The 24,489-nt window shown below is 42.6% G+C and overlaps 1 protein-coding gene across 3 annotated transcripts in view; it reads right to left on the bottom strand.

Moving 5' to 3' along the window:
- Positions 1-24,489, bottom strand: part of pde4ba (phosphodiesterase 4B, cAMP-specific a) — a 99,701-nt gene that overhangs the window by 31,054 nt on the left and 44,158 nt on the right. For 2 of the 3 annotated variants that reach the window (XM_037468793.2, XM_037468794.2), the window contains 4 exons: positions 8,069-8,263; positions 7,392-7,428; positions 7,109-7,179; positions 4,454-4,506 (listed from right to left, as the gene is read on the bottom strand). In XM_037468793.2, coding sequence (XP_037324690.2) covers positions 4,454-4,506; positions 7,109-7,179; positions 7,392-7,428; positions 8,069-8,263 — 356 coding nt within the window. Of the gene's footprint in view, positions 1-4,453; positions 4,507-7,108; positions 7,180-7,391; positions 7,429-8,068; positions 8,264-16,214; positions 16,834-24,489 lie in introns of those variants that run through there. The other variant, XM_037468795.2, reaches the window with a different exon arrangement.

Below are 24,489 nucleotides of genomic sequence, written 5' to 3'. Positions count from 1 at the left end.
CATAAGACGCCCTGGAACATTAATACTGAGACTTATAAGCTAATACTTGAACACCTGTGAGGTCAAGGAGAAACAGAGAGAGTTGTGGAGGGGGGGGCCGTAGGCCGCTGCTTTGACCGGAATAGAGTGGAGGTGGGAGGAAAAAGGACGGAGTCGCTGTCATGGCAACAGCTCACGTTTGGCATTTGGTGGACGTGCATGGCAGAGAGGAAGGTGAGTGACAGAGCGACAGCTTGGCAGATAGTGTATGTGACATTTAGCTCCGCCATAAAATCACTGATTGAAAAGACGCCACAACAAGAGCGCGAGCCTGGAAGTCGTCTACCATTACCTCACCAGCCGAGGGCGGTCTGTCGCCCTGGAGGGAATGTTGATGATTGGTTTCTGACATGGGATTCCAGATTTTAAATGAAAGCATTAGTGAAATCCTATCCATCCAATCCTAGAAGATTCACTTGGTAAACAGCTTCCAAAGTGCCGGCTCTTTTGACTGTTGCATGGTATTTCAATAATGAATTGTAATTTATTGTGCATCAAATGCTCAAAAATAAGCATTATGCCGAATATAAGTGTACTGGGTCAGTGAGAAGCCCAAGACAGGTGCACCACTGTGAAGGATTTATTGCTACTGGAGCCTTTGGCTTTAGCTGGGTGGGTTCCATTAAGGCCATCCTATGAGGTCCTGGTGAATAAATGCCTGCATAGAAATAGCCTCTGTGTTTGTGTGTTTAATAGATGCACATAGAAAAGCAAATAGAAGAGCAGCGGTGCAGCATATGCGTGCGCGATGCACACGTTGCCTGAAGCATGCGTGATGATCAAAACCTGTGGGGTCATGCGTTGGAAACTCTGCAAAGTTAAAAAAAACAACAACTAGAAATCAGAACAACAATTAACCACCGATTCACTCAATGTTTCCGGCTCTTTATGCAGCGGTAAATCCCAGCAGCTCGGAGGCTCTGTGGTTACAGCACTTGTAGGTGTTGCAGCCCTGCAAGATTGGAGTTTATATGTTAGCAAAATAAAACTGATAAACTGACACTGCAAAGACCAGGTGAACTCGGTGAGAAGTCACAAAGTCTCCTCAGACCTTCCAGCTCCTCACAGTTTCTTAGCATGATATCTTCTCAGGCACTTTCCTCGCTCGGTCTTCCTCCCTTCTCAAGACGGACCTTATGTCTCCTGTCCTCTCACCTCATCACTCCTCGTCTCCTCCTTTCATCCTTCCTCCTGTTCTGTCTCGCATGTCGGATTCCTGCACACACGGGGCCTCTGCTCGGTGCATGGAGCGCAGAGTTGTCTAAGACTCTCATGGAATAACATCCCCAATGAGATTTAAATTTAAAGGTTAGACAAATCTGAATAGATTTTTATAGACTTTAAATCTCCTCTAGAGATATGCAAGCTGATAGTAAAAATGATTACATAGGTATTAGATTATGTTTAGTTGGAATGTCTGCCATGTGCCTAGTTTATCTCGCCTGCATGCTAACATGCTAATGAGCAGAAACACACTAATGGAAAGGTAATTTGTTTTACAGGTATTTAGTCATAATCAAGAGCAAAAGCGTAATAATTTTCTGGTAAGACTAAGACTAACACAGAAGCACCCATGTGTGCACCGTGCCATTTACAGCAGGCACATGTGCAGTGTGTTTATTTTACCATTTTGCACAAGAGGCCCTCATTGTCCAAATACCTTTCACCTATAGGGTGAACTCCGACTCATTGTTGTGAGTGATGACCAAACACCATTTCCCAACTTAAAAAAAAAAACATGCCAGGCTTCTTTTTGGGAGAATGTCACAGGGGGGGAGGGTGGGGGGGGGCTGCTCGCCTCATATGAAAACACCAACACAATGGAACGGCACAATGGGAATTAAAAAGTCAACTTGTTGACATTTTTCCACACGACCGAGCAGCCCACAGTGCATGTGTGTGAGCGGGGTCGGGGGGGGGGGGGGGTGTTCAGGAGCCCTTTGCCCCACACGTATCCTGTATGACAGCGTTTCATCACAGAGGTCAACTCGACCAGGAATTCTGATCACACCTTTCTGTGGTCCTGCCAGCTAAATGTCGTGGGAATGGGACAGAATGTCTCCTGCCTCCTTTATGACACCGTTACACATAACGGCTGCTTTCTGTTGTGTTGAAATTATTTGAGACACACGCGCAGGCAGAGCCCCCTGAGTGATGAAAGACACCAAAGATGAGGACTAAAGGTCGGAAAAGTCAAAAACATTGTTGTTAAATATTTGAGTTATACACACAAGGCAGTTCTGATTAAATATGAATCAAGATAAGGTTGTTGTAACGACAATTTTTCACCTCACCGCATAACTTCATTCATCAATATGGTCCAATCGGATGCATTAGTTACTTTTATTGGGAAAGTGGGCCACACAGGAAGTTCCAGTACACTAAATACATCTGAGCCGTGTCGTTTACCAAGTCCCAAACGTTTGAGGCTATTCTCTTCCCCTGATGAACGTCGACCTCCCAACACGTGACAACATTTCACCTGCGTCAGACACGCTGTGAATGTGCAGCACTGTAGCAGCAGGTATTTGCTCTTTGGATCATTGTGTGAGTGTGCGGGCACAGACAATGGCCTTTTGTCTCACTGCATCCTACTTTTCTCCTGCGGGCTGTCAGAGATTCACACACACTGACACACACTCAAACGTACACACACACACACACACCTCAGCTACACACAGTTGCTACTGGCTTCCGTCAAGTTACAACAGTTTAGAGACAACAAAACAGGAACAATGTGATCTTCTCTTCCTGCCTCACACTTCCTGCCTTTAACCCCTCCTCCTCCTCCTCCTCCTCCTCCTCCAGTGTCAATAAAAAGATGTGATGTGAAAAAGGCCAAATACAAAATAAGAGGCTGAACCGAGGCAGTGCGTGAGTAAGCTTTAAAGGGTCAGGCGCCAGAGGAAGAGACAGACGGGTCTTTATTTGATGGTTGGTGGTCTGAGGACCAACCTGCAGACCACCAAGACATCAGGACAGAGAAAGTGTGGAAATCCTGTTCTTGGCAAAATCACAAGCATTTGGCATGAAGCATTTAACAGTGAAATCAATGCAAAATTCTAAAAGTAAAAAAAAAAACACTTCATGCACTAGTGTAACTTTATATTTTCATTATTATCAGCAAATCCCCTGAAGAGACCCAAAAACAACAATGAAAGGTTTCATCGCATTTAGGAAATGTTTAAAGGTATTCAATTACCTGAATTCTGCCATTTTGAAATGTTAATGTCAACCAATACTGTACATACTATTCATACATTAAATAAAATATTACTTCTTATTTGTCTCAGATGACCTTGTTTGCCCTCACAGAGGTTGGTCATAATGCACATACTGAAGCTGGTTCATCACACACACACACACACACACACACACACACACACACACACACACACACACACACACACACACTCAGAGCACCTGATGAGCTGCGGTTGTGAAGAAGGAAGTGAAAACTCAGTCCATCTGCTTTGACAGGAAGTCAACATAAGCCGCATACGCATGCTGACGTCAATAAGAGCCACAGGAACACCTCCCCACACCACACACACGCACACACACACACGCACACGCACACACACACATTACTCTCGGTTATGAATATATGCAAGAACAAACACTCAAATCATACACCTTACAAATCTAACATTGAAGGTGTCAAGTGTCAAAAGCACTAAAAAACGACCATTAAAGCCTGAAACGCTCGTTTTGATAGTCGTTTGTTCACAAACACACACACACACACACACAGACACACACACACACACACACACACACACACACACACACACACACACAGTAAATAAACACTCAAAGTTACAACTGAGTAACTTGCTGCTTCCTTTTCAAACACATTAACTCACATATTTCGGCCATTTAACCAGTGAGCAAACAAGAATCTGAGTTGAGTTGGCTTGATTCTTTGATCACTTCTGCAAAAGACACTGGTAAAACATCCGTGTTACTGACCGAGGGTTCATTTTCTCGTTCTTCTTTAATGTCACACAGACGAGTGCGTCAACTATTCTCACTGGTCTCAGTTTCCTTGTTTCTCAACAACGTCTCACTCACTAAATGGCCACATATGCCATTGTTTTCAATGCTGGGCATGAAGCATGGCTTCTGTGGAGCCCCCCTTCAAAGATAAAGGTAGAGATAGTGGTTATCACGCTCATTGAGACGGTTAATAAACTCGATCCAAAAAATAGTCTGGACCACAACGTCGGAGTTGATGACAAATGGCAAAGAAAAGCGAAAGTACATCCGCAAAGGAAGAGACGGAGGAGGAGGAGGAGGAGGTGGAGGAGGAGGAGGAAGAGGAGGAGGAGGAGAGAATAAAAAATGTGGCAGAAGAAGGTTCGATAACCCAGCTTTGCAGACGTTAGACAGGATCTTCCTCTGAGCCTCTTACCTGGGAGACAGACTCTGGTGATCGGAGGCTGGGTGGGTGCTGCAGGTGACCTCCTGAAAGAAGGTGGGGGGGGGGGGGGGGGGGGGGGCAAAAGGAAAGAACAATGTTAGAAAGAAGTTACAATATCAGAAAGAATACATACACTAATTTACTCGTTATTCTATGTGATTTAAATCCAAATACTGAATGAAATGTTCTCCCAGAGCTTAAAAAGCTCAGACATTTGCGTTAAAGGACTAATGCAACATTTTGGTTTTCATTCTTGAAAAGAGTTAGATGAAACAATTAATACCACTTTCATATCTGGCCTTATATTTCCCTTACGACTTATAACATTTTTTCACATTTGATGCGTTTTGTTCAGGTAACATTAGTTGCCTTAAAAAGCACATTGCTGATGGGAAGGAATCCTGAGGTCATTTAATGCAACATTTTGACAGGAAAAAAGAATCCTCTGTTTGCGTGTATGAGGTTATACGTATACAAGGTGAAGCATTAAACTACAACGATTTTTTATAGATTCTTTATGAAAAACATGTTGATAAAGGGCAAGAAGTTCCTCTCATGAGCATCAACACCAATGTTACGAAATGTTATGAAATGTTATGAAAGTATGTGCGTCACCATCATGACAGCTGACCAACGGTAAGAAACGTATCATCATATTATGAGCTGGCTCAATGTTAGGATATAGAATATAGCACGGTTAGGTAGGTAGACAATAAAGATAAATGTATCCCTAAATAACCAGTTTAAAGAGTTGTCTGCATCGAGTACATTTCTTATTTACATATTCGATTGATACACAAAGGATTCTGAAGAAAAGAGAAATTTCTCTTACGTAGGTGTAAGAGTAAAAAACTCTAAATGGGGAAGAAAACTTGATGTTGTAGTGAGGAAGATTGGAAAAAAGCTTTGATTATCCATTATTCCAAGAAAAAAATTGAAAGCATATTTCCAAAATTCTTTTAACTGTGTTAGGTTAACTTGGGGTCACCCCCCCAACCACGGAAAATACAATGAATCATTATTTGGGTCATTTTATGCTTAAGTTGAAGTTCCTGAAATGAGATCAATACTCACAGGTCATCACATGGCTTCTATTGGTTTGTTTTCTATGGCATTTGTTTAGTAATGGAGCTTTGTGCGAGTTTAAGAGGACACAAATGTTGTTTCACAGTCCAATGTTTCAGTCACATATGTGCACACTGACAATTGGAAAACAAGTCACTGTGATAGATTTCCTTTACACAATGGTTCACTGATGTGGTGTAATCTTATTTGTGTCATCAGGTTTAAATGTGTCCGTATTCATTTGATGCTGCAGTCTGGATACATGTGTGCAGGATTCAGCTTCTGCTTTTGTCTGTGTATGAGACTCAGAGCAAAATGTAGGTCAGACAAGAATGCAGCTATCTGAGTGTCTATCAATCACCGAGAGGGGATCACACACACACACACACACACACACACACACACACACACACACACACACATGCAAACCTGACGAATAGAGGGGATGTGCCCTAAATACATGGTGGATCTGCATCTGCAGTCTACTGTTCATTTGTAGCTGATGGATTTGCCGCTGTTTTATATTATTGTAAACTGAAACTATTTGATTTTAAAATAACTGAAACACAACAGAATTACACATTGATTAGGATCATTAGATGAGGCCTTAGATCAGAACCATGAAATGCTGGAGAGATTTTCATAAAAGGTTAGTTATAGAAAAACTCTGTTACTTATACTTTGTAAACTGACAAACCTCTGATGTTTGGGAAGTGATTTCTTTTCATTATTGTAAACTCATTTAATCACAAATAGTTAAAAATTTTAAAGTTCACTGGTTTGAGCAATGTTTTAAAGAGCAAACTCTGTACCTCTTCTAGAATTAGTGGTAATAGTTCTTTTCTGTGAGGCATGTCTCTATCAAGCGTAATTGTGAGATACAATTATGATGCAGTGGAAAATAAATACAAGGCAAAAAATAACAAATAATTTAAAGGCACAATGAGGCATTCAACGTGTGGGAGTAGTAGTAGAAAAAGTCCTTAAAGATATTAATGCAATAGAAATGATTGATTATATTAGAATATAAGAACCTCACTTTTGTTTTATTTAATGTATATGTTTCATTCAGTTTGCTATCTAATCAAATCTGTGGTTGTTCTTAAACTGCTTGAACTTCTTGACTTTGGGCACTGAGAACAACCGTAGCTTCAGATGTCGTCGATCAGTCTTTTTTGCAGCTCGATACTGCCCCCCTGTGGCAATAAGGTAGAACTGCAGTCTGCAAATGCTGTCTATAAGTGATAAGCCCTTGACTTTTTGGGGGGATTTTAGCTGTGCTGTGGCTAAATGTGATATATTGTCATTTCTACTGCATACTGTTTACAATGTTTAATAGTTGTTTTTTTTGTTTCAATCTGTACTCTGCCCCAAGGGAATCCAATGAATGTTTTCCAAGAGTTTGTTTAAAATTGGCTTCAACTTGATTTACAACTCTATTTCAAGGTCCCCAAAACATAAATCAAATGTTTTATTCTCAAGTGGCGACTCACTATATATTTTTTTTAGACAAAGCACGTCATTGAAGTATTTAACTGAAAGGAATAACATGTAAAACATGTTTGGGATGTTAGCACTTACTTGCTGGAGGCACACTGGACATTGGTCAGTGCAGTGAAGTTATTCCTCACACTACGAAGGCTTGCCAGAACCTGGAAAAGCATACAGGGAAAGGTTATTATTATGATCTTTTATGATTTAGACAATGTATTCCAAATAATTTGTATTTTTTTCTTGATGGTGTTTAGTTTTGTGTCTGTTTCATTTCCCAAATGGGCTTCTATAAGAGCCACTTCTGCTTTATGGGAATCATGAGAATGTTGACAGCAGGCTCATTCGGGGTTACAGACAGTAAGATATTTACCTGAGCAAAAGGCGTTACAATCAGGTCATCACCATGTCTGAAAACATATGCAATAGAGACAGTGGTCAGAAGAAAATATCCCACAGGCAGTTGCATAACACTGCCTATGGGATTTCTGCCAATTTCGCATGGCTTTTAAAAGCAAAGATGCTAAGTAAGTAACAACAAGCGAAGCACTATTACCAGCAAGCCTCATTACTCTAATAAACTGAAGGAGTGGAGGGAGAGGACTATGGGAAAATGTTCCCGGGTCAAACCAGGAGTGCTGATGTTATGTAACCATCTCACAGTGACCAATCTTCGTAAAATAACACAGGAAAAGAAACCGACTTACACTTATGCGAGATTTAAATGACTGTAATGTTACGTGATGTCACACAGACAGCCTCGGGCGTCACAGGTGATGTTGTTTGAGGAGCATCCAGCTTCAAACCGATTCACCCGCAAACACTACTCACAGCGATTTAAATGATTTTTTCAGTGTAAAAAAATGTATATCTTTACTCAAAGTTAATATATTTTCCTAAAGGATGCTAGAACTGCACATCACAAGTTACAACAACAATGTGCTGTATCCTAATGATGATGTTCCTGTTTGTTTAACATGTTGTTTAACAGGTAGGAATGCGCCTGCTTGGGCTTTGTTGGCGCGACTTTGTGTGTTTTTCTATACGTACAGTTCAGAGGCGATGGAGGAGTTCCGTGACATGGACTTGGGTGACAGATCATAGTCGCTGTCGGAGCGGTAGAGGAAGGACTCGCGCCGCTGGTTGTGCCCGGGGAAGTTAGTGTGAAGGACCAGCCCAGAGCCCGGGGAGGCCTGGGGGTCCAGAGGGCTGCAGCCCACCGACGGACCGTTCTCCACATCGAAACTGAAAACAGAAACACACGGCTCTCAATATATATATGCATGCGTCATTATAGACTTAACTGAATGATGATGTGTGGAACAGTAAGCAGAGAGAGATGTGTTTTTTTTCCAAGAGATGCTGGACTTAAGGATGCACAGCAACCTGGTGTAGGTCTTCAGGTTGAAACCGCTCTAAGACGCTCCTTTTCTGAACCTTAAACTGAATCCAAAAACAACCGAGCATGAGGAAAACAGAGAGTAATTCATTCACGTGCACATCACCAACATTCCCTTGAGAGGCGCAGGGACTCACTCTCACGTGACCAGAAAACGGTGGAAACACGGTTCACGGGTGGACGTGACATGACCGCGCAGGGGGAGAGAGGGCAGAGTGACACGCGTGAGTGCACGCTGTCCAGTCACCGATGGACATTAGTAAGAGCGATGCTCCGGGCCTCCGTGAGGAGGGGGAGGGAGGGGGGGGGGGGAAGGATCTCATTAAAACATCATCAAAGGAGAAAAGAGAGAGGAGGAGACGTCGCTTGTGGGACATTTTTTCGGAGGGACGAACTCTGAGGTGCGTTGACAGCATTTTGTCGGTTTGCAGCTCGCGCTCTTTATTGTTGAGCCTTGATGGCCACATTACATTATTACATTATTACATTACATTACACCACCACTTCCTCTTCTGTGTAGTAAACACACGCCTCCTCCCCCAGCCCAAACTATGTGGTCTCATTGTTGCTTCATTTTTGATGTTGGATCTTTATGGAGTAGATTGATAAAAGAGTGTTCTTGCCTGTGTGCAGAAGGGTAGAGGATTCTCTGGACTTTGAATCTGAGTTCGAGCAATGAATCTTTAAAAAATTGAATAGTTACAGTAAAACGTCTATTTTATTGGTTTTCTATCACTGCTCCAAACCCACTCCCCACTTCTTTTAATTATAACAATATCAGGGATGAAAGCTGCTCAACCTCTACATATGTATTGTGATAAAGTGAAAAAATGAGTAACACGTAAACATGACAGAAAAAACCCAGGATACAGTGAGAGCTTTTCTGGTCATACAGTGTCTACACTGCAAGGCACATATTTGTGTATTTTGTGTGCCATGCAACAAAAAACCACGTGTTTGAATCATGACCTGGAGGCAGAGATGAGTCAGAAATAATAGAAAGCAGAAGGGAAACTGTCATTTTACAGAAGGTTCATATGCTAAATGACCAGATTCACAGAGAAACGGCTTGGATAACACTGGATTCAGCTCTCCTCCTTTTTCTGAGAGAATATGACGTGGAGCAACAATTTGTGCAAGCGTTTATTTAGCAGATTTTGGAGGAGACTAATTCTGGAGTCAGTGCAGCCTGGTCATCCCCAACACGCACGGCTAACACCTGTCTGGTACCCGCCTCTTGGGCTCCATAAGCGCTAAACAGCATCACATTTACCTTCTACATGAAGATGATTGGTAGTAATATCAGAAAGATGTACTTAGTATTCCTAAATGCAGAACGAATGGCCCCTGTGAATGATCTGTCATGGATTATTGTTTGTAATAATGTGGCATAATTATGTAATTATTAAACCAGAAGCCTGAGTGTAAACAAAGCCATTGAACTGCCTCCACTTAATAATCAATCATTTCCATCCAGTGTGACACAAAAGAATAATGATATTCCTCTCTGAGACGTTGCGATACTAGAGTAAGCACGGCGAGAGGCCGCCTGCAGCGCCGTCATACGTGATGTAAACGAGTCAGGAACAACACACGAGTCCCGAGTCCCGTCCTGGTGTCCTCAGGTGTCCCTCAGGTGTCCCGTGTAGGACGGTAACAGCCGGGCACCGGTGTTATCATGAAGCTTTATGCTGCTACAGGAGGCCGAATGGGATGAAACACACAAACACACACACACACTCCCAGCAGAAGTTTGTTTGGAAACACTGAGCGAAGGACTAGATGACTTTGTGTGTGGTGCGATGGTCGTCTGTGATGAACAGTTTGTTTCATAATTTACAGTTATGAAAGGGATGTGATGGGTAAAAAAAAGCTTTACCTTGGTTAGGAAATGTGTTTTACTTTACTTTGATGCACATTTTCAGAATAGTGAAGCGGCATCTTGGTTAAAGGTGAAAGTCGCCTCTCAGCATGCCGACGAGCCAGCAGCTCATCACTAACCGCACTAAGAGTAAAAACGCTGACCGAGCAAACGTGCCGGAGGGGCCACAGGGCCGGTGTTGGGAAAGTTCACTTTCTACATAAACTAGTTCAAAGTTCAGTTCACAAATTTTAAAATGAACAGTTCAAACTTCAAAATATTTGAACTAAGTTCACAGTTCCAACTAGTTCAGTTCTTTTTTTCCCAATAAGTTGCTGCAAGCTATTATTTTTCAAAATTATTGCCACAGCCCAGAACCACAGACAGCAATTATTATAACACTGAAGCTATGCATCAGATTTAATCTTCATATCTAATATATAATGGCTGGTGTTGCCAGATCGGGTGTTTTTTCCGCTACTTATTAAGGCGCGTTTACCGTGTGTTTTCTATAGAAATCTGGCACCCCCCAATGAACGATGTTAACCTGAAAGAACGCGCCGTTCACAGACACCAGAATGAACGCGTTAATACAGTACCTTCAGTTCAGTACATGAACGCGTTCAGGCACAACACTGCACAGGGCGGTAGGGTAAGGCCAAAAGTCATAATTCAATTTAGTTAATTTACTGCAACTTCAACTTCAAACCTGAAGCTTATAAGAGATCAATTCAGACGAACCAGCCATCTCCAGTGGATTTTAAACACTAAACACCAGCCAACTCCCCCAGGGTGCCTCTGACTGCACCCCAGTGGGTATTAAACTCCCCTCATTTCCCATGGAAAATAAAGCTAAATAAGTTAGAATTTGGAAAGCCAATGTTGAACCGGTGAAGCTTTTCTGTACAGCATTTAATTAATGGCTTTAATTACCTCAGTACATGAACAAAAACAGGCCGATCACGACTGTAGAACAATAGGAACATTTAGCTCATTTAGTCTGTGCTAAACAGGACAAAGGAGAGGTATGACACAAAGACCCTTTTCTATGGGGGGGGGGGGGGGGGTGTTTGTGTCCCACCCATCCCACCACCACGGCATGGCGTCTGCTCAAAGAGAACAGGGCTCGCTGAGCGATAAGGAGAACCAGAATCAGCTTCCTCCGACGGGGGGGGGGGGAATAATCTGTCAAACCCGCACGAAAAGGAGCAAAGGGGGTTCGATGACGCGCGTTTATGTGTTTTTGGGTTAGGGGGGCATGTCATCTATATGCATTCTAAAGAACTACCCGGCACGGGATTCCTGGGAGATGTCATGAAAACGTCTGACTCATCTGTGAAGGCAAAGCTCCTCGTCAGGAATGATTTACCAGCCTGAACGGGATGGACTTTTCCAAAGGTCCAGATCATTCTCAGAGAACAGCATCAGACCGGAAGATGAGTCACCAATTCTTTACTTTTACTTTTATTTTCTATTCATTGGTAACTTCTACAGAAGCCCTGTTGAAAGTTTATGTTCTTTGCAAGATCTGGATCCTTTTTTCAGGCCAATTGCAGTTTCTCCATTTGACCCAGACCTTTACTATATGACAAACCAGAGATGAACTGGGAAATTTAATCATGACGTGCTTCGAAGACTACACTTAAGAGTTTTGAGTGAGCTGAGACTCACAAGGCAAAATTAAACTCATTTAAGTCACTGATCACCACATAACTGTGCTTGATGAAGCAGACAACAAGGGTCACATTCTCTGACACTAACACATGTCCTGCATGCACACTTTCTCTTCTAATAAAGAGTCTTCATTTAGGTTTTGGCAGTCAGGAGTCAGCTAGAGAAGAGAATCAAGTCAAAACATCCAGTGACTGATGAAAAGGGAAGACAGCACTTTGGGATTTGGAGGATTTGATGAACCACAGTCACAGTCAGCTGCTTGAACCACATCGGTTTATGTTTTAAACACCGGTGTCGTCTCTGATACACATTTTCTTTGTGGAAATGACTCAGATGGCCGACTCTTAAGACAATGGTGCCGTTTCCTCCCGCCTTCGGTCTCATTTACTGTTAGCACAGCATCCTGTGTGTTGCTGGTGGATGAGACAGAACGGTGTCTTTTACCCTGGCGAATCCAAAAGTCAGCATTAACTGGGATTTTCTGTCTTCTACCCTGAAACCGGTGAGTTGTCCCCCTCCCCGTAGACATCTGTCACTGCTCAACCGGAGTCAAACACAAAACAGGAAACTACAACCTCACGCCGAGTGTGAGAAGAAACACAAACTAGTTCTCGCAGACACGGAGAGGCAGCGTTTTCCTTTACGTGAAATGAATCCCTTCTTCCTGTGTGTGACGGTGGGGGGGAAGCATGTCACGCTTTGTCTGTTGGGTTGTGAAACCAGATGCCACGGTAACACCTCCTGCTTATCCCCCAGCAGATGTTTAAAGTATACTTTATTCAGTGGGAGTTTGTTCAGATATTTTGTGAGCATTTTGCTAACGTTGCAGCTCGATTGCAGAGAGATGTCTGCCACCGAAACAGCTGAGAAGCGCTCCAAAGCTTCAAATTGCCCCAGAAGGACAAGGAGCGGACTGAAGAAGCAAAAAATAGCAACTGAAATGTTACGGTCCAAAAGATCTCAGCAATATCCCCGGACGTGAATCTGCAGCAGACGTTTCTAAAAATAGTGTAATAACCCGAGCTAGTCCAAAGGCACGAAGCATGCAGATGCTCAGGCACAGCGTGTTTAGACGTGTGAGCTTAGATCTTTGGAGCAAAGGGTTTCACTTAAGTAACCAAGGTTACAAAAACAGGTAAACATTGAGGGACATTCGTCTCATTGTCAAACACTGATATATTCCCCCATCCCACGAGTGTGTTTTCCTTTATTTATCATGGGAACGTTTAACCACACTATAAAAAAAAACCCATACATGATCGTAAGAATTAACCTCGATCATTCCATCAAATTAAAACCACGCTGAGAATCAAATGTGTCAAATATGTCTCTGGCCTTTTTTTTAATCTGCAACCAATAAAAAGGATGAAAACTGCGGAATCCAAGTGGACGCCGCAATTATTAATAGAAATTAGGCCACTAAGCTATTTGCGACTTGCACTGAGTCGTCACACACGCACATGCAGGTACGTGGTCATCTCGGAGAGGGTCTCATTTCAAAGAGATTTACCGCCTAAATACACAAGAGATCAGGAAACGCAAAGCAGAACTGGCCAAAAGATGAGAGGAAATGTTAATAATAGGGATGATGATAGAACAGGGGGTGCTGCAGACCTTAAAAAGGGCAACTGAAATAAACATTACATTCCCTGGTCTGCGGAGGATCCTGCTACAACTATTGAATAGTATTATTATGAGGAAAAATAATAAGTGAGTCACAAAAAGCAATTTTCAGCAGCCCAAACAAGTTTACCCTGAAAACGTTTTGTATGTAATGCAACACATTGTGAATGTGTCGTACTGTAGCTCCAACCATCCTGCCCTCAGTCCTCATCACGGCCACTTCACCATCTTCTTGATTCTTGCGCCCATCCCAGCAACACGCTCTCGTATCCCATTGGCGTTGTCCTCGTTGCGATGATCCTCATTATCAACATCAAACCCACCACGCAGACACTGATTCACCCAGGAATGGAAAGCACGCAACCGCATGGGCCGCAGCGGAGTCCAAAACGAGTCCGGGCCAATGCACTGCAAACAAAATAGTGCCAAACCTGAAGGTCTAAAACACAGTGCGGGAGCAAGCAAGCACAACAAAATAAACGGGTCAACAAAGTGAAGTGAAGCGCTGAAAAACCATTGAACATGTAGCGAAGTACGAGATGAAGGATGAAAAATAGTCTTTCATTAAGTGCATCACTGTTAACGGGGTCAGTCTCAGACAGCTATGGACCCTGTGTATTCCAAACAGCTGTGACTTAATGAACCCGTTACAGCCATCTTAGGGGGAACACTGCTCCTCTGCACTGCTCTGAAAGACTTCCTAGTGTAAAGTACAACTAGTAGTGAATGACTGCGTGGATTAAAGGGGTTCTGATCTTTGTTATAAAACATTTAGTTAAGCCCTGTCCCAGCTGAAAATGTAAGAAACCCTCCCAGGCACACACACACACACACACACACACACACATATGTACGATCATTCATGCGCACTAATGTATCCTGCATTTACGCATCTAACCATGTCACAGGCTTTGCTCAAACAAAAGCACATGGAGCTTGAATGGAGTCTTTTACCCTCAGGTGCTCACGTGGCGCTCGCATACCTCTCTAATGATCCAAACACTCACAGTACAGCACACCAGTCCAGTACTTTCCACAGGAAACCCTCAATCAAAGAGGTGACCAGAGGTGGATGTCTCCAGAGCTCAGCACACCAAGATGCAAATCCAGCTCAACTTTCATAAGAAAAACACATTCGGCAATTCTTTTGTGGTAATTAACTATTGCATAGATCACATGACCACTAAACATTTGCAGTGAGCTGTATGACGCGTCTCCAGCTGAGCCAGAATACCCACAGTGCTCCTGGGGTGAGACCCAACCTAGTTGTTCACACTGGCTTATTATCCTGCACTCAGAGCTGTGCTCAAAATCACCATCAGTTTTGTTGTTTATTTGTGCAATTTTATAAGAAACAAATGTAAAAATACCAAATTGGAGGAACCCAAAGCACTGGGTTTCATGTACGGATAAAAAAATAAAAAACATTTTGTAAGACGAAGCGAAATAGAGGGGCCTTCAAGTAAGTTGAAAATGCTTAAAGGCTCTCAGCAGAGCCCTGTTTGTTTCGTTGGTTCTTGGCTACTAAAAAAAGACTCAATCAAAGCTAACTGAAACACAAACAGTTTGTAGTATGATTAGACATGAATGAAGACCTAATACATGTTATTTTCAATTTGTGATAGTTCTCCTAGACACTACACAGTAATCCTTTCAATTATGGCACAAGTTTTTGTATTATTCAGGCAGGAAAAATAAACTACTATAACCAGACCCGGCTCTTTACATTGTTAAATCTGTGACACAACACGATCGGCTAGTCCACTAAAGTGGTCCTTCTTTCCCAAATGACACCCTTTTTCGATGTATATTCTCCAATGATGGTCTGCTGTATGCTGCTTAAAGGACAATAACAGCAAACATGTTTTTTATCCAACACATGGCATTGAGCTGCATGGGTGTGTCTACGGAAGATACATAAAACGTCACATTTAACAAATATTTCTTGAAGTCAACTGACACTAAACATGATAGATGAAATTAATGATTTAAGTCATCAGCTCACGACCTTTTGGGTTTGTGATATTTTATAGCCAAGCAGCAATTACGCCGTACAAGAGAAGAGAGATGTTCACTTCTCACATTCTTTCAAATGTCACAAATAAAAAACGTGATTCACTAGCAAACACTATTTTAACTATGTGCTGGTCGGCATATATCAGAGATGTCACTGGTGTTTAAAACATAAAGCAGCTGACTGTGACCTGATGTGGTTCATCAAAGGTTTTGTTTTCACAGAGCGGAAATAATTAAAACAATAAAAACTAATCCGAATAGACTCTATTGAACACATCACTCTAGTTTGTTGTCCCACAAACCCTGAAAGTCTACTACAAGTCTACTACTATTTAAAGTCCAACATGTTTTAATGACATACATGCAACCTGAAGACTCCTTTAATGATGAGAAACACGCTGGTTTGTGGGAAATAGGAAGCATGACTACACCTAAGAGAAATAGGAGGAGTTAAAGACTTTAGGAACATAGGGATTTATTCTTATATAGGACAACTTTACATGAAATAAAATGTTCAGCTATTGGCTTCGGAGGCAAGAAAGAAGCTGGAAATGACACCGGAAAGATGTCTGAACAGAGAGAAGTAGGTGTGTGTGTGTGTGTGTGTGTGTGTGAGTCCTGACCTGTGACCATGGCGATGGTTGGTGGTGTGAAGTTTCCTGATGACTTCCTCACTGAAGTCAAAATGAACCCTTGCTCTTGCACAGGGTGAACGCCGGTACATTGCCCCGACACACACACGCACACGCAGACACACACACACTCATGCACACACTACGCAGCGCATAGCATCACAACCACAAACACCGAAATAAATTGACTGAAACACACCGAGTGTGAACACACAGAGCCAGAATCCAGCCTCCACACATTCAGCTTAGTTAGAACTACACAGTAGCACACATACACAAAACAAACTATAGATAGACAAAACTCTTAAACACACAACCGAAAATAAAAACCATTAGAGTAACACACATTGACACACAACACAGTGCATGACAGTTAGAAAGCCTCTATTTAAAAAGTTACTCAGCAGGTTAGTCATCAGCCTCGACCTCCTGGGCACAAACTAACGCAGCAAACAGGTATCCACACTTTTGATCTCAATCACACACACACACACACACACAGCAGCAGCAGCAGAACGGTGAGCAGTGGTCCCTCACATCACCGAGCTGTTTTGAGCCCTGGTTCACACTCTCTACCCTCTCTGCTCTCTCTTTGCGGACTCTTCTTTACGTCACAGGCTATGCTTCCTCCCCGCGGTGTGTGTGTGTGTGTGTGTGTGTGTGTGTGTGTGTGTGTAGTATGAGCGAGTATGGAGATCTGTTCCCTTCAGCACGGCCCAGCAGATTAAGGAGGAACACCAAAGTCCTGGAGTGGAGTGCTGGAGTGGAGTCATCTATCACTCACAGCCTCGATGACTTGAATTGGCACGATATGTGTGGAGAACGCAAAGGACGCACATACGCACAGACACACAGCTAATTAGCACAAATGTAAAATGTCTTGTAATGTCATGCAGAGTTGTGTGCATGACAGCAATGGAAAAAAACACAGTTCTTCAGCACATAGCATGAACAAATACACAGTGTACACAGACGCTTAAATGCCAAATTGGTGACAGTAAATATGTCCTTTTAGGGTGTTATAAACAACTCTCTATGCTAAACGGGAGGACTAGTAAAGTGAAAGCGTTCATCCTCTATAAAGTAAAATAAATAACTTAAGTTGCTGAACTAGAAACCCATTTATTGAACAACCAGTGCTATGCGTCTCTCTCTGATCCACTTTAACTGTCTGTGAAGGGAAATAAGTGAAATCTGGTGCTCTCTCAGGGGGACTATGTCCAATACCACAAAGTCCACTCACATCTAAACCCCACATTACAATTAGACATTTTATATAGATAGGACATTGTCCATAAAACAACCAGTGCTTCTTCTTCAGATGTCCAATACTGGTTACTACACTAATATTAATCATAATGACCACCATCTAATATTTTCTAGTTCTTTTCCAGGAATGGACAATATTTTTTCTTTGATCCCTGAACTGAATGTTTAAATGTTTAGATGACAAGGTGACACGGTTTTTGTGATTTCCATCCTGGTCGTTATCAAACCATTCAATGGGAGGAGCCAAACCTGAATAACTAGTGCAGGTCGTTTCCCACACTGCAGCTGGTCCCAGTGCTCCACATTAAACACAGAGATGGGTAATGGGAGAGGTGGAAGGTGTGGACGCCCCAGGGCTATGTGTATCTTGTTCAACAATGATAACGACATTCCTCCCTTATGCGCTCAACGGGTTAACCAATGAAGAAGATAGATAGAACCAGATGGACATCACACTGCTACAGATTGTGATAACAGTGACTTAAATCTGATCATGGCTGTGAATGTGTGAATAGACACAAAAGCTTTAATCAATTTAACACTTTTACATGTATGGAATGAACGTAGCCTGCACTGTTATCCGTAGTTTCAGCTGAATTAATAGTGCACTACATAATAAATGTGCAAAAAGGATGATGGTGTTTATAAGGCGTGGTGCTGCTGTAATTCATTAAAACAATCAGGTCAAAATACATTTAATTCAAACATAGAAAGGCATTATAATAAACAAACCATTGGTGACATGACACACTTCCCACATAAACCACCTGTTCTATGTTTAGATTATCAAATCTGTTGACGAAACCAAAACACAGGTCACTCATTGAAACTATGCACGTGGGCAGGGCACCTGCACCGCATTCCAGTCTGTTCAGTCCTGCTGTGCTACAAACAAACGTTTATGTGGACACAACTATGCACTGAATGAAGCAAAAGGATGCAGGACCCCTCCGTGAACAGCAGAGGGCATCATTTCTTTCCACTGAAATGTCAGCCCGCTTCCACTAGATGGCAGTGTGTGACCATCTGCTACAACTTCCACTTAAAGCCTGACATTCACAGGATCATGGATCTCTGTAACTTGTGTGCACTAAACACTAAAAAAAATAAGCTTGTAAATGTGCATCAGCGCGTGACATTTCTTTTTTTTAATCCGCAGGTTTAACAGGGTGAAGACAGAAAAAAACAAACAAACATGGATCAGACCTCCGTTTAGTGGCTTAAGAGTAGCCTGTCGCGTCGGCTGCTCTGGCTACTCCTTGTGATTTAAATCAATGTCCCACTGCAGATGAGACGAACAAAACAATACGACATTTCATCAGAACTACCATAAACAAAAGGTTACAAATGGAATCGTAAATATATTTGACAGAACCAGACAGGCACAACATCACCTTTGACGTGAAAGCTGTCTCTGTCATAAAAAAAAAAAGCAAGCTTCACAATAAATCAAGATCAAACAGCAGACATGATCCCTAAGAGCTATCTAAATATAAATGCTAAAAATTGAAGACGGGCGTGAGAGGGTCGGACAAGACAGAGTCGCACTCCTGTGAAGGATATGACAATATAACAAACATCTTAATGTTAAACCTCTCAAAACCAGATTCAGAAAGGGGTGAGATTATTAAACACAAAAAAGCCAAAACAGAAGCTTGCAGCTGTGATGACATGTAGAAAGAGGATTTTACACAAATGTTGTGCCTGCATTATTCTCGGCAGATACTGACATTATGACGCAAAGTGAGTATTGGTCAGAGGTCGCAATCGACAACTGTGACAGCTTTTTTATTAATGTTAAAAAATAAATGTAGTCTTTCACCTATCACTTTACATTCATTTGGTCACTGTGGGCTGCCAGCACACGAGTCTAAATCTAAACAAGGGGGGAGAGAAAGTTCATTCTGTACAACATGCAGCGCCACTGTAGAGAACTTGACTTTGTACATCTATATATATATATATTCTATTAAAACATGTCAACCTTGATCAATTGAATCATGTGTTAATCTAACCCTCCACTTAGCAGAGGAGAGTCCTGCACAGATGCCAGTGTGACTTAATGTGGAGTGACACTTTGTGCAGTTTTGGGGAGACTCTTCGGTCTTCATGTCATGTTGGTGACAACATGATTAATCATCCCAGTGTTCAAATGAATCCTGCTATCTGGCGCCGGTGTGATTTTTGTTATTGTTAAAGTTAAAGACTATGTTGATATTCATTTATGTTCACTTTGGCATCATGCAGGTGAGGTCTGTTCAGCAAGAGGATCCCAGCCAAAACTTCAATCATCCAATATTTGCACTTGACATATTACTCATAGTTTCCAGTGGCCTCAATTCAAACTGCCAGAAGAGAAAAGAAAGGGAAAGCTAATAAGCCCTTATCCACACACATCCGATTTCCAGATCTGAGGAGGGTTTCTGTCCTGCTGGTCTCACCACAACATCCTTCCGTCCTGATCTCCCCCCCCCCCCCCCCCCCCCTCTCTCTCTGTGTATGAATCAAATCCCCCTCTCTGAGAAAGAGGGCACTGCAGTGGGTTGCTCTGTGATTAACCTAATCCCCTGATCGCGAGCAGAGCTCCTTCCAGGGCCAACACCGTACCACGCTGCGATAACCAGTGCGTATTTTAGGCAGAGTACGACTTCAAATCGCAACAAAAAATTTACCAGCAAAAGCCAGAAAAGCTGTAGAAGTGCACCCTAGCTTGACTGAAAGAACAACGAGGATGCACGTGATACTGCCATGTGATTTGAAATTGAATTGTGGTCAAAGCTGAAGAAGTTTCTGGTGAACCTGCGATATTTCCTCTGCTCTTGGGTGGAATACGACTCAGGAGCCGTTTGCTACTGGCATCTAGAAAAACTATACTGCCATTTTTTGAGTTGATGGTCTCGTCTACTCCATGTCGATCATCTGTGGCTTTAAAAAATAACAAAGAGCAGAACAAAAAAATGTCACAGTACAAAGGCCGACCAGCATCTCACAGACCAACAGCTGGAGCAACGTCTTCACAGCTGGGGCTGGGAGCGTGTCGTAATAAGCCTCATGTCTGTAACCAAAAGGATTTCATTATTGAAGTCATTATTGAGTCGGAAAATACATTTCAATACATTTTAAGATTTCTTAGGACAGTATGGAAACTATTGACTCCTACAGAATATACCCTGAACATGGTGGATAGTGTTGAGGGTGAAAGGTCCTGGAAAATGTACAGGATAGGAAACATGGAGAGTAAGTTTCACTGAAACCTTCTGTATTTTCCTGTTAATGAAATCCTGACATAGCATTTCACCAGAGAAGCACTGACTCTGAGTTTAGGCCGGTTTAAAGATTATCCAGACAAACCAAGCACACGTTTTAAGCTAAGTATTTAAAACTCCATTTGGCTCTTTGAAACATGTGTGGAGAAAATTGATGATTAAAGTACACATGTGCATAAGTGAGCTGACATCAGTGGAAATTTCTGCTTAGCAGGTGAAAAGAGGAAAAAGAGAAAAATTGAAATGGGGCAGTTTTTCCACCCTAACGCTCCTCTTACGCAGCCAGCTGATTTTCTTGCAGTTAAAATCATCATCAGCAATTTTCAACAGCAATCTGCACACCTTTAAGCATCCACTACAACGTGACTGAGTGTAACAAGAATGACACTCTCCTCCCTAACATAGCAATTACAGTCCCATTCAAAAGACACACACACACACATATACACACTGTCAATAAAGAATTACAGCATATATAAAGCACAACGAGCGGTAGGATTACATTGTGTTAATATTAATTGTTGTTAGGATTAATATAAGAGTAAATTAATGTCCTTGGCATGTTGTTGATATGCTGATGATATTGATAAATGTTCAATGACATTTCTGTTGATTCCGGTTTGGGAAAAATCATCTCGGTCTAGATTTAGTCACAATGTGTTTTTTAACATTATAAACTTTCCTACAACTTATCCAAATGTGTTTTGTCGCCTAAACAACGGACTCAGGGACCCTCTTTTGTCAAAGTGCTGTACTTTAGTGTGACTCCCATCCTTCGGCCAACATGCTCTCTGTGAAAAGGGGTCCGACGGGATATGATGTGATGAATAAATACATTTGAATTTGATTGAAAGGAATCCAGTGCAGTTTATAAATACATTAAACACATTCCTTCAAACATAATCCAGACCAACAACAGGTTTGTCTCCGCAACTTGACCAGCAATACAATGCGATTTGACTCTAAGTTACTCTAACTCAGCCACATCCCTTCACATTGCACATACCAAACCCAGGAGTGGCGACGGAAGCCAAATGAGCTGATGGGAAAATCCGGACTGGTTGAAGCCGCTGTCATTGTCTTTGTTCCCATAAAAATCCACTTGTTTCTTGTTTGTTTTATAAGCCTCAAATCCATAACTTTCTTGATTTGATTCATAGATGATGGACGTCTAGGACAGCATTATTGAACCTGCTCCAGATTGGCCAGCGCACAGGCGCTGCATCCTGGAGTCTCGCTGTGGATCTTTTCCAGGATGGTTTCAGAAATTCATCGGGACAACATCAGCGGTCACTTGAGAACTTCCTCTCGGCTTGCAAAGGAAAAACAGAGGGTGGCAACGCAGACGGGCCTCAGAATAACACCCACAACGATCATCCCAGTCACCTCATAGTTACTGCAGGTCAGACGATAAAGAAAATTAGAAAGAAACAAAAAGCGAGTTGCAGTCAAATTCTTCAATCAGACAAAAATGTGACTTCATCCATCACGAAAATACTTGTAGTCCTTTGATCGGGGGGGTGGATCACGTCAGTTTTCAGTGTCCAGAGACATGCATCACGTCTCGGCCCGACCCCCCCCTCCCTGCTGAAAACGATGCCGTTCCACTTTCTAGTCCCCGCTGCAGTTCGGGTCTGCTGGACCACGTACAGGTCACGTTTCATGTATGCAATCTTTGGTCCTCCAGCACGCGGTAACCAAGGACGATGTTTGCATGGACCAAGACGGCAATCTGGCCATCTCGGGCCAAAACGTCTCTCCTATTCATATGGTGCTAGTTTAACTTTTTTTGAAATTTAAAATAATTCACATAAGTTAATTTCATTAAAATAACACCCTCTTTGGCAACAACGTGCGAGATGAGTCGTATCCATGTTGGTTCCCCGGCTCGTGTTACCCGAGCACCTTCATAGCACTCTGTGTGTGTCCCAACGCACATGTCTGTCTCACGGCATGGGGCCTGATGACAGGGAACGGCAGCACACGGTACAAGACGATGGTTCAGGACTACTGCAACAACTGTAACCGGCAGGGAGACACACCATCCCGTGTTTTTTTTTTTTTTTTTTTTAAAGCAACACGCATCGCGAGCTGCAAAGTTTCAACAGGCCGACGCTGCTGAGCCATGTGCAGCGTGACACTCGAGACTGCGTGTATCAAATGGCATTCAGCAAACTGCCCATGAATACAAGATCTGTTGTTAGACTGGTCCCCAAAAATAATAGTCCCTTCAAAGTGCCTGTATAAAACAGTACGTGAAACTGCCCGGCAACAAGTCGGTTTGAAACCCCTTGATTGATGGCTCTGTGCTCGGTGTGGCCATTGTATGCTTTGAAAGTTGTTTTTTTTCTGTAGGGTGGGCTCGGGAAATTAACATTTGAATTAATCAGGAAAGCTTTCTGTTTGATGAACTGACTGATGGATCAAGTATGATTTATATTGATGATTAATATTAACATTCAGTAATACAAAGGGGAGGTTTTCTTATTGATCTCCCTTCGTCTGCGTCAAATCATCCATAAACTCCTTGGTAGAATGGGCAGCGTCTGATTTTGAACCCTTACAGTCTGAATAAATGGGAATGGTCTTCATTCCATTGCTTGGATCAAAGGACATCTCGCTACCAGATGTATGGCTGAAGTAAGCGTTAGACAGGATGTAACGTGACAGCTTAGAAAAGCTCTATGACCACGTTGACCCAGGCTCATTGCCGTCTGCTTCATGTTGGCCCTCCTCTCTCTCTCTCTCTCTCTCCCTTTCTTGGTAATTTGTAGCTGGAAGAAAAACAAATCCTGAAAATGTCTATTTGAGGAAAGACAGATTTCACCCACACACACAGGAAAAACAAACGCTTGATCTTGACGTCAGATCCTTGAATATCCGCTATCTGCCCTAATTCCATAGCTCCAAATAGAAGCATGTTAACTTCAAATCAACGTCTTGTCTCTTTGGCTTCCTGTTCCACTCCTCCATCATCCAGTCTGTTCTCCGTTCTCCCGTCACTGTGTTTGGATTTGGACACCAACCAGGACCGGAACGGACCACAGCGATGTGTCTACGCAGAGAATCATAGGCTCCAGCCTGCCTTCCATCCTGGACCCGGAAACCTCCAGAGGCAGGAAAGATCCCTGCAGACCCGTCACACCCGTCACACAAGGCGTTACATCTCCTCCCCTCTGGTAGGCGCCACTGAGCCCTGTACGCCACGGAAACCGCTTCTTCCTACACGCCGTCTCCCTTATGTTTAATCTGTCATTCTGCAACTGTAGATAAATTGATGGATAGAAGATATAGCTTATAACTGTTTAATGTTTATATCTTTACCTATTTTACTTTTTGCATTGATCTACCTCGTTTTTTATATTTTTATAACATTCTATGAGGAGATTAAAGGAAAAAAGATTCCATGTACGCGTCAGCCAGAGTGACCGATGAGGCAGATTGTGATTCAGTAGAAAGGTCCAGAAGACACACGGCCGATGAGTAACTTCATGCATGTTTCAGCTGAAACGGTCCACGTGTGTGAAGTTCTGTCTCACGCCGAACACACATTCTTCCATTGCTGTTTCCACAGGCCCCGCACATGGGCCCTTTGCATGCACCGTTTTTAACTACGGTGATGTTGACAGACAGGTATCAGACATACTGTGCAGATACTGAGAGACGACAGAGGGCCCTCGATCCGCCTCTTGACATCTTGCGTTACGACGCATGTGCGTGACACCCAGGAG

This window comes from Pungitius pungitius, chromosome 7, assembly GCF_949316345.1.
Source record: "Pungitius pungitius chromosome 7, fPunPun2.1, whole genome shotgun sequence".
Classification (NCBI taxonomy): Eukaryota; Metazoa; Chordata; class Actinopteri; order Perciformes; family Gasterosteidae; genus Pungitius; species Pungitius pungitius.
This window is presented reverse-complemented; position numbering and strand designations above follow the sequence as displayed.